General features: G+C 32.4%; 1 protein-coding gene across 2 annotated transcripts in view; it reads right to left on the reverse strand.

The window, feature by feature from the left end:
* Nucleotides 1-13,922, reverse strand: part of Lon (lon protease homolog, mitochondrial) — a 90,476-nt gene that overhangs the window by 61,964 nt on the left and 14,590 nt on the right. The window contains exons 3-4 of one of the 2 annotated variants that reach the window (XM_075353685.1): nt 11,172-11,338; nt 7,312-7,508 (exon numbers count right to left, since the gene is read on the reverse strand). In XM_075353685.1, coding sequence (XP_075209800.1) covers nt 7,312-7,508; nt 11,172-11,338 — 364 coding nt within the window. Of the gene's footprint in view, nt 1-7,311; nt 7,563-11,171; nt 11,339-13,922 lie in introns of both variants that reach the window. The other variant, XM_075353684.1, reaches the window with a different exon arrangement.

A 13,922-nucleotide genomic window follows, 5' to 3' on the forward strand; every position in this document is an offset into this window, starting at 1 on the left:
TAAGTTTATAAAATATTTTGCTACCTACAATACAGCCACCAAATTTATACTGTTACATGGGCTGGATGAAATGTAATGGCCAATCGCTCATAACTTGCAGACATTGCATAACAGTAAATTTTATCTGCTATAAAACAACTGCCGTTTATTTTCCATGTATTTATCATTTACATCTACACATTTGTCCCAAGAATAAACCAGTTTTCTTATTCCTATTCAATGAAGAATACTGGTGGTCTTTTCTTGATATACAACCTTACAGCATCATCTATTGTAAAATAAGAACAATTAATATTCTTCTTTAATTGCGAAAAGAAGAGAAAATTGTACGGCACCAAACCTACTGAGTGTGGAGGTTGTGGAATAGGTCCAAATTTCAACTTCAAAGAGCCTTGGAGGTTGCATACGTGATGTGTGTAACCAAACATTATTGTTGCAGAATTATCGGCCCCAAGGATTGTTGAACACAACACACAAGTCTCCGAAGGTGCTTCGACATCTTAATATACATCACACAAGATTTATAGTTTAAGCTTCCAGATAGCCAATCATGTTCTGGGAATTCCAGAACACTGTCAAGAGAATTTTTTCTGAGGAGGGTGATAATGTTTGAATTTTTTTTATTGTGACAAACCAGTGTCAATATTCTATGCTCTGCAGTTTTTCTCCTGGGTTATAATGATACACCAGTTTTGTCTTCCTTCAAAGTATTGAAAAGGAAGTCATCTCCATTGTCACAATATAATTTCAGAAGCTGTTCACAAAATTCCTTTTGTTGTTTGTTCTCTTCTATATTTGGAACTGCCAAGAACAGATTTACAATATTCCAAATGTATAATAATGCATCCTATTCATTATTCAAAGAAGCCTATACGGGTAGCAATGTATTGTGTGATACCATGGTCACTTTGAAACAATTCATCCATGTCCTTTTGGTGCTTCTTGTTAATCACAGAAACAGGTCTGCCACTGTGAGGTTTATCCTCAATATTCACTTTACCAGCTTGATTCACAAAATTTTATTGCTCACCTGTTCACAGTACTTTTATCAGCAATTTCATCACCATAAACAGCTTTTAGATGACAATGATTATCACTAGTGTTCAATTTTTCTGCAGTTAAAAACTCGATCACTAAATGTTGCTGACATAACATCAAGATGACAATACCTGTTGCTTTGTGGGACATTTAGTTTGGTCGTTATGTTCCAATGTGCATTAAATTTCAGTTGCCACTTGTATGTAGTTGGTATTTACATTGGTTCCCAAAAATTTGATTATGTTTTGCATATAAAAGCATTTTCTGCAATGGACACAGAAATAAGTAGATTAATTTGCTCCATTACAGTTTCTGTCCCAGTCTTTCTTACGATAGGAAGTATTTGAAGCATTAATAATACATAAGCCACTATTTAGAGTTGATGTGTCACTCGCAGACCCTTATAAACTGTACCTCTATGGACTTTTCAAGCTAATAATTCAACAATATTCTTAGTAAAAAACTACTCCAGCCTTCATTTCCCCTAGTAGTTAGCAAGGATACTTTTATTTCTCCCCCTTCCTGAAACTGCTCAAGGAGAGCATTGCCTCTAAAAGGGGAGGAGTATCACGCTATCAGATGCCGATATTCAGAGTGCCTGTAGCCTCATTGCCAGAGATGACCCCTACATGCTCGGGGGGGCCCTCTAAGCACTCAACCATGGGCCTGTCCACCCCGCCACCCTCCTACGTCTCATTCTTTGGCAGGTGTACTCATACATATGTAATTTATCCATTACCTTCTTAACATAGTTTATAACCACTCTCCATTCAACACCCTACAAAATTATACATTGCGTATCCTCCAGGCTGAACATATCTTCCAAACCCAATGTGTTTAAAATCTTTCCAAGTTCCTCATCGAAACACAGGCAGCAGAAGTGTACATGAAAGAGAGTCTCCTCCTAGTTGCAGTCAGGGCAGGGATCCACGTGGTCCAGAGCACATTTGTACAGATATGCCCTGTAACCACCATGGCCCACCAGGAACTGCATTAAGCTGTATCCCAGCGAGCCATAGGTCCTTGTACACAAACTCCTGATGTCACTAATGAGGTGGGAGATCCACCAATCTTTAGTACCTCAGCCCCACCGCCCCTGCCAGATCTCCATTAATTATTCTCCTACCTGGGATGATATGCACTTCCTGTCTCCATTTGGCAAAGGCCTTTGCTCCCAAAGTCCCCTCCTCTGCGACATAACTGAGTCAATCGGCACTACACCCGCCTCCTTAGAGAAGATTCTATACGCAGCTATGACATGTAAACAACATTGTCTATGGATCACCTCTAGCTTAACTAGATATTTTGCATATCTAGTTACTTCAGCCCATGGCATACAACACTCCCCCAAGTAACCTTCTCCAATGCAGAATCAGTTCGCCACTATTTGGGAGGAGGCTGGCAATCAGTCCCACAGACCTCTCAGATTTTTTAGTCGCCTCTAAGACTTGTATTCCAAATCTTAGCCTAGTGTCTATCCATATGCTGAGGTGCTTAATTAGCAAGAATGCTTGTCTGTATTTCTCAAGATAAAATATGCTGTTTATAGGTGAAATCTATGAATTAAATCAGATTACCTGCAACTGTTAACAGTTATGGGATTCAATAGACAAAAATAATAGGAATCATTCAACAAAGTAAAATTTTTTGAGGTTATAAACTGAAGTTTGCTGATTATAGACTTAACCTAAAATCACATGATATGCTTCAATCCTATTAAAAGCAACTTTGTACAAACCGATTTTAGTTCCAGTATTGAAGATGAATAACCAAAAATGCAAAATCACTGTCCGTAAATAAAATAATTATTGAAGCAAGGCAAGAAATGGAAAATAAATAAATTTATGTGATGTTAGGTACCATGACCAAAATATAAATGGCTATAGGTGACTTTTTTCTTCTGTTAAGCTTCCGGAACCACAAAAGATATTAGTTCAGAGGATGATGTAAATGAATGTACATGAACAGTCTCAGTACAGTACAGGTCTCAGGTCGACCATTCCACAACCTCCATGGCGTAAGTGGTAAGTCAACCATTCCTGAAATATGTGGTTAATTGAATCCCAACCACCAAAGAACATACGTATCCATGATCTGGTATTCAAATCCATACAAAAGTAACTTTATTAGAACTTGAACCTTAGAACTCTCAACTTCAAAATCAGTTGATTTGCGATGATGAGTTTACTACTAGACCAACTCGGTGGGTCGGGTTGGTGACCTTTCTTTTCTTTTCTTTTCTGTTTGGCCTCCGGAACCACCATAAGGTGTTACTTCAGAGGATGAAGTGTATGAATGTAAACAAATGTAGTCTTGCACAGCCTCAGGTCAACCATTTCTGAGATGTGTGGTTAATTGAAACCCAATCACTAAAGAACACTAGTATCCACGATCTAGTATTCAAATCCGTATAAAAGTAACTGGGTTGGTAACCACCATGAGAAAAACTCATTACAGAAATCAGAATAGGTTAATAACAAACAAGTATCCAACAGTAGACAAATTTTTAAACCTATATTTATTGTGTGTATCAATGTTACCTAACTTTTACTTTTTTGTCTTTACAAAATTTGTCACTACGTGAATATCAATGTCCAATTTTTTTCATTTTGAATGCAATGTTTAAACAAATATAAAAATCATAAGTTAATTTAGTACTTATGAAAGTTACTGCTAAACAGCATGGTGGATGGACTGCAGCCAATTCAGCAAAATTTAATGCTGTATTGAATAATATTTACTTATTGAATAAGTTTAGGAATTTGTTTGCAAAAACCATCCCCAAAAGGATTAGAATTGTATTATTTAATCTCTATTTACATCTTCTACTTCTGCTGCAACAGAAGCTTGAAATTCAACAAAAACCATAACTTCAACATCTTAAACAGTTTTCCCTTTAAAATACCCCTATATAAAGTGAAGTTGAATTAAGGAATTTCATAGTTTCCACATACTTTGTAATCCAACTGCAATAAAATGTAAAATTTGGTTCTGTAACAAACAATATTTAGAAAAAAAAAATTAGCTTTCTTTTAAGTATCTAAACAGTTGTTAACCATGTTTATTAAACATCAGGACCAAATGCTTATTTATAATAGCAATCAATACTTAATTTTAACTTCAGATGACTACTTAATTTTATTAAGAGAATATTAGAAAGTAACAAAACTTTATTAATTGCAAGGGTCAGTCAAATATAAAATTTGATTTTTAACATTTATTAGTACAGAATAAAAACTCAAAAAATATTTATTGCTTTTCTATACAATCTTCCTGAAGTTCAGATATTTTTCCCTTTGCGTAGGTGCTTGTGGATCCGTTCTGAATAAAATATTTGAAGACATGCCATGAGCCAATTGCTCATGAACTCCTCTTCTTCACTATTGCTCTAGAATCAATTCTCTCAGTGCCTCCTTCAATGGTTAAAACAAAAAGAAATCTCAAAGGAATAAATCTAGATTTTATGGTTGATGCTTTACGGTTCTCCCATCAAATTTCATCCAGTTCATTCCAAGTGCTAATTACTGCGATGCCTGGTATTGTTGTGAAAGAGAATCACATCTCTGATTGGTTGATGAAGCCTTTTACTTTGTTCAAGAGTTGGCAGTAATAAAATTTACAGTGTGATGTTTGTGGAGAAAATCAACAAGCAATGCCTCTTTCCAGTCCCAAGAGATGTTGTGAGGACTTTTCCAGCTGATAGATACATTTTCACTTGTAGGATAAGGCTCTCTACACCTATGCCACTTCATACTCGCGGTAACTCTGGAGTATAGTGAAGGTCCAATGTCTCATCTCATGTGAATATTGATGGAAAAAATTAATTTCCTCTTGTTGAAATCAATTCAGTAGCCTTTGAAAAATTTCTTGTCAAGCCTATTTCTGACTTTTTGGGTCAAAGGTCTTGGAACCCGCCTTGCACAGAGACTTTACAGAACCCAAGGTACTTTGTGTAAATAGAATGGGCACTTTCATGACTAACATCCACTTCTGAAATAAATTCATCAACTGTAAGATGCTGATCTTACAGTAAATATCTTCAATGAAATTTTGAAGATATACCAACTGTAAAAGGCTGTAATATAACCAAATTTAATTCAGGAGTCTTTTAAGTAAAAAATAAACTATTATCATTCATTTCTCTGAGCATTATTAAAATTTCTATCAAAATAATTTATTTATTTCTACAATTTTAAACTTTTTACTTGTACGGGTCAATACTAAAGTTATAAATAAAAAACGTCAGAATTGAAGTAACCTGACTAAACTGGAATTTCTAACCAGCATTATTTACTTTAATGACACAGAGAATCTGTTAGGCATTACATCTTTAGTTCATATTCATTTACTTTCTAGATGTTAATAACAAATATTCCAGATGCTCCACAATCATTAGATTTTCAGAGAACATTAATATAATTATTAGATCAAGTACATTTCAAAATACAATTCCGATTAACTTTTGTTATATAAAGAAGAAATAATTTATTCAAGATATCAACAAAAAATTATTTTACAATTTCTTTAAAATTAGATATTCTTCATTTATTTTTCAACTTCAAATTTGGTAAAACTAACACCAATCGAGTAAATCATAATTTTATTTTTTTGTTTTTTGTTTCGTAGTTGATAAAGTGGAGACTGGTTTTAAATATTTAAAAAATCTTGTCATAAATTTATGTGTTGTTTTTTCTAGTGATTTGATTTAGTGCATCCAAATTAACTAACTACAAAAGAACTTTTTAAAAGGAAATGCATTTCTCGTCGGTAATTACTTTTTATTGTAAAATAAATATATTTCGAACATGATTAAAAATAACTACCCGTACAAGTTTCATTAAACATATTTCTGAGTTATATAATTGGAAAAGAGTTAACTGATATAAAACAGTACAAAATGGGATTTATCTGGCAATGTGCATTATCTTTTTTTTAACTTGAATACGTGAAACATTATATTCTGAACAATATAGAGATAAAAGCTAACTTCTCTATTTATACAATAACTATTAATTTTGCCAAATAATGTTAAATACAATCAGCTGTAAGATTTCCAAAACTGAAGGGAAACTGGGCTGGATGCGGAATGTACAGAACTCTTCAAATGCTCAAGGAGTTTTCTACCTGGCTCTAAAAGTATGAGAATTACTGAAAAAGAACATTAGAAAAGTAACAAATTTCAATTCTGACCTGAACTTCTTTTTCACTGGTGAGTTTTTCTGTATCTTTGAATATGAAATAAATCTTTTAAAAGAACAATATCAAGATAGGAGGGGTAGGACAGTAGGGCTAAAATTTTCAAGCTTTTTATAATAAAATTAAATACTAAGTTACATATATGCATGTCATTTCAGTGATCAAGTATTTTCTTTTCACCTTTCTGTATAGATTGTAATTTTTAAAAACAAATAATACATAGCACTTGATAATCATTAATAATGAGCTTACACAGAAGTTCATAGAAGACAATTAATAAGCAAGTATTACCGTAAGATAAATTTATAAGAATAAGATGAAAGAAAGTTCATGCTTTATATGCATTAATCACTTACCAGATAATACATATGCAAATCAATACTTTACATTAAAACACAGATGCTGAATTTTACTTAATTCATTGATCTCAACTTATAGGCTCATGTGTTCTAGTGAGGGCAATTTATATTTCAACGGCAGCAATGTCAATATGGAGGAACCCAGTGTTAATCCAAGCAACCCTATCCTCACATAATGGCAAATGCAAAAACCTAACTTCAATCTTAAATGAAAGTAATTTGATATAATTTTTTTAATATTTTCCTTCTGTAATTTAAGTCTTTACAGAACAATAACAAATTTTAAAGATCACAAGTTTATAATAAACACTCATAAATTAAAAGTCAGCAACTACTTGAATTATTTGCAATCAGTTGGAACAGAAATCACAGGAGTAGGCAAACGGGTGAAATTCGGGGTGGTTTATTTTTATATTCTGCCATTGACAAGGGAGAAAAATGCTAAATAATGGCAAAATTAGATTCTCTTGTTTTAACCATGAATTTCACAATTTGTGTAATTCATACATAACATTTTTCTACTAATATTGTTATTTTTATATTTAGCATAAAATTTTTATATTTATTTTTTTTTGTTTTACTGTATTTAGCAATATAAATACAGTAAACCAAATATAATAGCAATACTATCCTAATATTATAATACTTTAACCTACCAACTAATACTTATTAAAAATTAAGAAACTTATTTATTTCCAGAAGTAATTTTTCTACCCACCTTAACTTCTTCAGTCATTCTAAATTTTTCATGCTGCACATTTTCTACTTCAACCATAAGTACCGGTTGTGGTCCCACCTGTTTCTTTTCTGTTTCAGGAACTGTTTGACTCTGATCACTTGGCTGGGTGCCTGGCTGAGCTTCACCTGCAGGACGGGATTTTCTGTTATTTCTCTTCCGTCTGAACCGCTCGGACTCTTCAACAGACACGTTAATCTCCGATTTTACTATTGGAAACTTCAGGGTCATCTCTGTTAATAAAAATCAAAACCTACACTGACCGAACTCTTCGTCTAATTAAGACATAAATCGGTCAAGGAAAAGAGGATAAGGACACTGGATATAGAAATAAATAAGGTTTACTTTAGATAAGGAAAAATATAAAACTTTGCAATACAAAAGCTATCAAACAATGATAAAAAGGACAAGGACATTGGGCAAAGATGTAAGGTTTACTTGAGGTAAGGAAATATACAGTGCATTTGAAAATCACTGTGCAGTAAGCTTTAGAATTATGTGGTGCAATCTGTTCCTTTGGCGTTAAGTTGCCCTATGTGTTTGTTGGGTATTGCTCAGTAATTACCAAGAAATCAGTTGCGATTCAACGTGCTTTGTTTTGTTTATTGGAATCAATAGTTGTGAGAAATGCAACAATTCTTTCGGTAGAGGAATGCATTTTTCTTGATGAACATGTCTTTTGTGAAGGTGACAAGAATACTGATTAAATGAAGAACAAGTTTTCTGAAAAGTTTCCAAATACTCCTATTCCTCACTGCAATGCAATTCAAACTCTCATTGTAAAATTTAGTAAACAGGCTCTATTGAAGGTGCTGATCAAAGTGCAAGAACACCTAAACGAACAGAAGCTGCTTGATATTTTGGTTGCTATGGCCGAAAGTTCATGAAAGTCAATGCATAAGTTAGCACAGCAGCAAAATATTGGACTTGTTACTACACATAACGCTGTACGAAAAGAACTGATACTTTTTCCCTACAAAGCAATACGTGTCCAAGAACTGAAACCTACAGATCACGTCAAAAGACTAAATTATTGTCAATGGTTTAAACATTTTATTGATCCAAATTCTGTAGGTATCCTCAAAATTATGTTTTTTACAAATGAAGCACGGTTTCATCTGGGGGAATATATTAATTAATAAAATACATGACAATGGTCAAAAACTAACCCCCATGGATTACACGAATAATCTTTACACAAAGTGAAAATTGGTCAAAAAAATCAGGGTCAGTGTGAGTAGGATGCGCATTGTGGGTCCAATGTTTTTTTGAAAATGCAGTTAATAATGATCGTTATTGTGCTGTTTAACCTCATTAGTCTGTTAACAGAAGAGGAAATCAATCATGGTTGGTTCCAAAAACATGGTGTCACAACACATACAACTAACAAGTCAATGACTTTTTTATGAAATGTCTTGAGTTATTGAATTATTTCAAGGGATTTGTGGCCTGCATGATCACCTGATCTGACTCCTCAGGATTACCTTCTATGGGGTCAGCGAAACATGCAGTATATTGCAACACACACATACACGTTTGATGAACTAAAAACTGCAATAATGGCATACGTATGAAACATTCCAGTACATTAGCTGGTTAAAGTGTTTGAAAACAAACTGAAACGTGTGCAGAATTGTACTGATGTTGGAAGAGTTCATTTTCAACACCTTTTATAAATTATTCAAGTTATTGTAATATCACTTTCTATAAAACAATTAAACAAAGATACAAATAATTATCAGTTACATTACGCTGCCATAATTCCGGTGCACAGCAACTTTCTAAACGCACTGTAGAAAACTTACTACTACAAAAAAATTACAGAATATCATGATAACATCAACTGATAATCTCAGAGAATAAAAACTGTTTTAAGTAATTTTAATTTATAAATGTTATAACAAATCAATTAATTCACGGCAAAGTTTTTTTTTAAAAAATTACATTGTGAATTATACTAATGTGTAAGGGTTAAATGACAGCATGTTTCTGCAATATATTTATCCATTAAACCAATCATACACAAAAGAAAATGGTCTTAACTCATGAACCTGATGTAGATAATAAAACAGAAATTGTCTGAAAATTTTAAATTTGAAAGTAACTACACAAAAAAAAGTTTTTTCAATATTTCTGAGCATTAATTAACATTCACGTGGAGAATAATTGCAATGCCAAGCATTTTTTGAAGGGAAAGATTTATATTTTTTTTTGTATAAAACGTCAATTTTATTTAAAAAGGATTCATATTCACAAATGTATAATTTCGGAAGTACTTTCACAAAAAACTAATGTGAGATATGTTTTAGGTCAATATTCTATAATAGGTAATTTATTTTATACAATTTAAATATCATTTAACAGTACAGAGGAATAATATGAATCTTAAAACGATTAATTTCAGTAAAATAAATATATATTTAAACAGTACAAAAAAAAGTATAATTAAAAGTGGACAGATCTGTAAGAAATCTACGAATAATTCAAATATTTAAATTATTCAAGCTAATTAAGGAACACAAATACACTAAAAGAACAATAGTCTATAACCTATCTCCTTCTCTAAAACCAACTAAATAACTAGTACTAGTCTTTAGATTGTTTTCCCCTAGTGTAGAAAAAATCTGACTTAGTAAACTAAAATAATTTATGCTTCCTTAAAACCATTCTAACGTGATGAATAATTTTATTCTCTTTTCATTGCTTGTTCAGTGAAACTTACTTATGTGGTATAGATGTTTTTAAAATATCTATTTCCCATTTTTCAAGTGCATAAACAATGTATTGGCTGGATAGTTATCTAATATTATAATTAACTGAAATGCAACTTTTTACCTGGAATTTAATTTAATTTTAATGTCCTAGATATTCAATTTTGATATAACAATGAAACTTTTTTCAAAGTATGTTTGTGGTCTCCTGAAGTTCCCTAAATCCTTTAAAAAAATCTGCAAGCTCAAAACTATTGGTATGGTAATGGTTTTTTTATGATCAAAAATATGTATAATGTACACTCTTAATTTATGTTTTTTGCTATTTTTTATAAACAGCTATACATCTATTTTTTCTAGTTATTCACTTCTATTTGTTTATTGATTGTGTAAAATTTTAACGAGTGAGGCAAGTGAAATGTTAAAATAAAAAAGAATCACTCCCTCTGGTGGTCTATGAGCAACATCTAATTAAATTGTACTTTTTCAATCACATATTTTATTGTATACCATTGTTTTGAATCCTTAATCTATATCCGGTTATCACTGTCAGTAATAAATCTGAGTATTGTTTTTTTTTTTTTACTATGTTCTAGTATTCGGTTTTGCTTTAATACGATGTATCTTTTTAAAGCATTATTAAAAAGTTAATTGTTTTTAGTTGCATTTACAGTTCTACTCTTTTGTTTTCAGTTAAATTTTTTGTTTTATTTTCAATAATTTTTTTGTTTGCTGAAATGCATGACCTACTCTGTTTAACATCTGAAAAAATCCTTTGGAAGCATTAATAGACATTATATAGAGATGTTAATTTAAAATTTAATCAAAACAGATTTTTTTTCAACCAAAATAATTTAGCTTTAGCATTACCAGTTTACTCTCTGCTGTATATAAGACAATTATATATAAGTTTATAATTACATCAATTATGCATGTTATGATTAACATCAATTATGACTATATAGAAAAAAGTAATGACAATGGAATATAGTTTAAAATAAATAAACATAGCTTAACTCTAGAATATATAGTATAAAAAAAAAATTAAATTCTACTTTATTAAGTGATAGAGTAAATGTGAATAAAATTATTATTTTGACAAATATGCAAGATGAGTATTATTTTATTTACCAGGTGGTGAAGTATCTTCTTCAATGACTTGACCAACAATTCTAATACGACGGTGTGAAACTACAACTAACAATAAGCGTTCTTTAATATCTCTTACTTCATAAATTTGACAAAATGTTCCCATAGAATAGACATCATCCAAATTTGTAACTGTATCCTTCAAATTTCTAAAAAAAAAAAGATTACTTACACTTTCTTATGGATAAAATATCAACAAATCATAAAAAGTCTATATCCTTTTCATCAAAAGAATATCATCACATTTTCATGCAACTTGGCTGTCATAATTGTACATCAGAAAGGTTACTTCACAGTCAAGATAGATTATATAAATGTATTTTTTTTACAAAAATAAGGATAATGAAAAAAATTAACACTAGTAACTTTAAATAAATCAATTATGCCAAATATTCTTATGTAAGCTATATACAATATTATTATTTTTATTAACCTCAAAAATACCGGCAATCATGTTGCTGTTGCTAACCGGCCGTTTGTGTAGAACTTAAAATTGAACTATTCACAGTAATAAAAATGAAATTACTATAATTCTTAGAATACATAACTCATTAAGTGATTTCTTTGACTAATTTTTTCATTCAAATAAAAGTAAAAACATACTTATCACTGATTTTTATACTATTTGTAAAATTAGTACAAACTAAATTTTGTATTAAGATAACATGCCTTAAGGTAATATAAATGTGAATACATTAACATTCTAAATTCTAGAAAAAAAATGTAGTCTTAATTTTTTTTAAAAATACAATTTAATATTTATCCTCTACTAATAAAGATTGAAAAATATTTTCACCTGGTAAATATACTAACTCCTATATTTATGGAGTTTATTATTCCTAACATTCCAGTATGATTTGAAAACTGTACCCCTATGATAATGGTGCAATTAGTAAAAAAAATTGAATCTTATTTAAGAGATGGAATGTATTTTTCCTAAACATCTGAAAGACAATATGTTGCTCCGATCTTGGTAATCCCTCATTTAGAGAAAAAAATAACACAAATTTAAGGTTGACGGCTTAAAATAGCGAAACAAAGAAAAATTAATGGAAAAATTCCCGTTTATTCGTGGTACTATATTATCCCTATTATCCTTTTCACAGAGATAAAAAATTACTTATATTAAAAAAAGAAAAATAATTTAACAGATTTCAATCAGATACTTAGAAACAGTCTAAAATTAGAAAGATTTTTAACGGTGAAGTTGCAGAAAATTCCTTTAAAATATTATTTCTAAAGATATCTTTTAGCAAGCTAAAAAAATTGTTAAGTCTTCATTTCATTGCTGCTGGTGGGTGGGTGGGTGCACTGAGAGGGAGGTCATAGAGCTGGCAGTGAGCCAGGACAATGGATGGCTCAGATTGCAGGGAATGGAGTTGGCGGTCTGAAAGACACAGATGCTGGCTGTTGTGGGTCAGTGTTGAACTTGTGAAGTTGAGATCAGGCTAGGCAGATTCAGGATAATGGAGTCACTGCAAGTGAAGTACTTGGGGCTGCGGTTTGATCGGTCTGGCTGGTATGGCAAACATATAGCTGAGGTCACAGCAAAGGCAGAGACGCCAAATCAACCTTAAGAAAATTGATGGGTACCAATAAGGGTCCAAGAATGGCAAAACAAAGGCTGTTAATAGCGGTGGTGACCTCTGTGATATTCTACGTGGTACCAGTGTGGTGTGAGACCCTATAAGTCAAAAGATATTTAGGAAGGCTGGCCTCGCTTCAGAGAAGGGCCGTGATCAAAATCATTGCAGCATAGAGAATGGTGTCAGGGGAGGCTGTGGGAGTCCTGGTGGGTGTCCCGCCAGTTTGACTGAGGGCTCTTTAGTAGAAGTGAGTCTTTGAGGGAATGCTACAGCCTGATTCCATGGCCCTCCTACTTTAGGAGTGGCAGAAGAAGTGGGATACTGTGAATACGGGAGCTTGGACCTTTCCTTGGCACCTCGTAGCCTACATGCTATGAGGTGCCAAGCAGTGGAAGACAGTTGCGGGAATGGTTGCTGGGCAGAAGCAGGAGTCAGAGTACAGCATGTAGAGAGCAGACTGATTGTTGTGTAGTCTTGTGGTGAGGGGATCTATTGCTTTCACGAGGAGATCTAGTAAAATGATAAAGCATGGGATGAAGCGTGGCGACGTCTAGAGCTAGGGAGGTAGCCCGCAAGCCTAGGGTGTTCTGGTCCACCCACATGCAAGAGTGGGGGGTCGGAGCTACCGATCATGTTATGGGGGGTCTTCAAGGTGTAAGCGGACAGATCGTGTAGGGTAAACACCATCGTAGGTTATGGACAGGAAGGGCAGCTCTCCAGCTGGCATAATTTTCTGCCAATTATTGAGATCTTAGTTTCTGTGGTAAAATTTTGCAATTGTTTTCTTTTATATTGTATGTAATTAGTGCCAAAAATTATTTATTGTATTTATATCAACATCATGTTTTATTTAAATTGTGTTCTTTATTTAAAATTGACATTTGGTTTGTGTTATTGTTCTACTATTTGGCCTTTCATTTTTTGTTTTTAGTAAATTCGTCTTGCTAAAATGACTTACTATCAGGAAGAAAGGACTGAATTAATTTTTACATACAGAGAACAAAATAAATGTGCTAGAAGAACTGCCTAAGCGTTTAATGAACGACATCCAAAAAAACGTTTCCCACTCTTACACTGTAAAATTTATAAAAAATTTCCAAGAAACAGGATCCATCATGAATAAGAAACATGCAGAGCATTAGATTTT

The sequence above is a fragment of the Lycorma delicatula genome, chromosome 1 (genome assembly GCF_047948215.1).
Source record: "Lycorma delicatula isolate Av1 chromosome 1, ASM4794821v1, whole genome shotgun sequence".
Classification (NCBI taxonomy): Eukaryota; Metazoa; Arthropoda; class Insecta; order Hemiptera; family Fulgoridae; genus Lycorma; species Lycorma delicatula.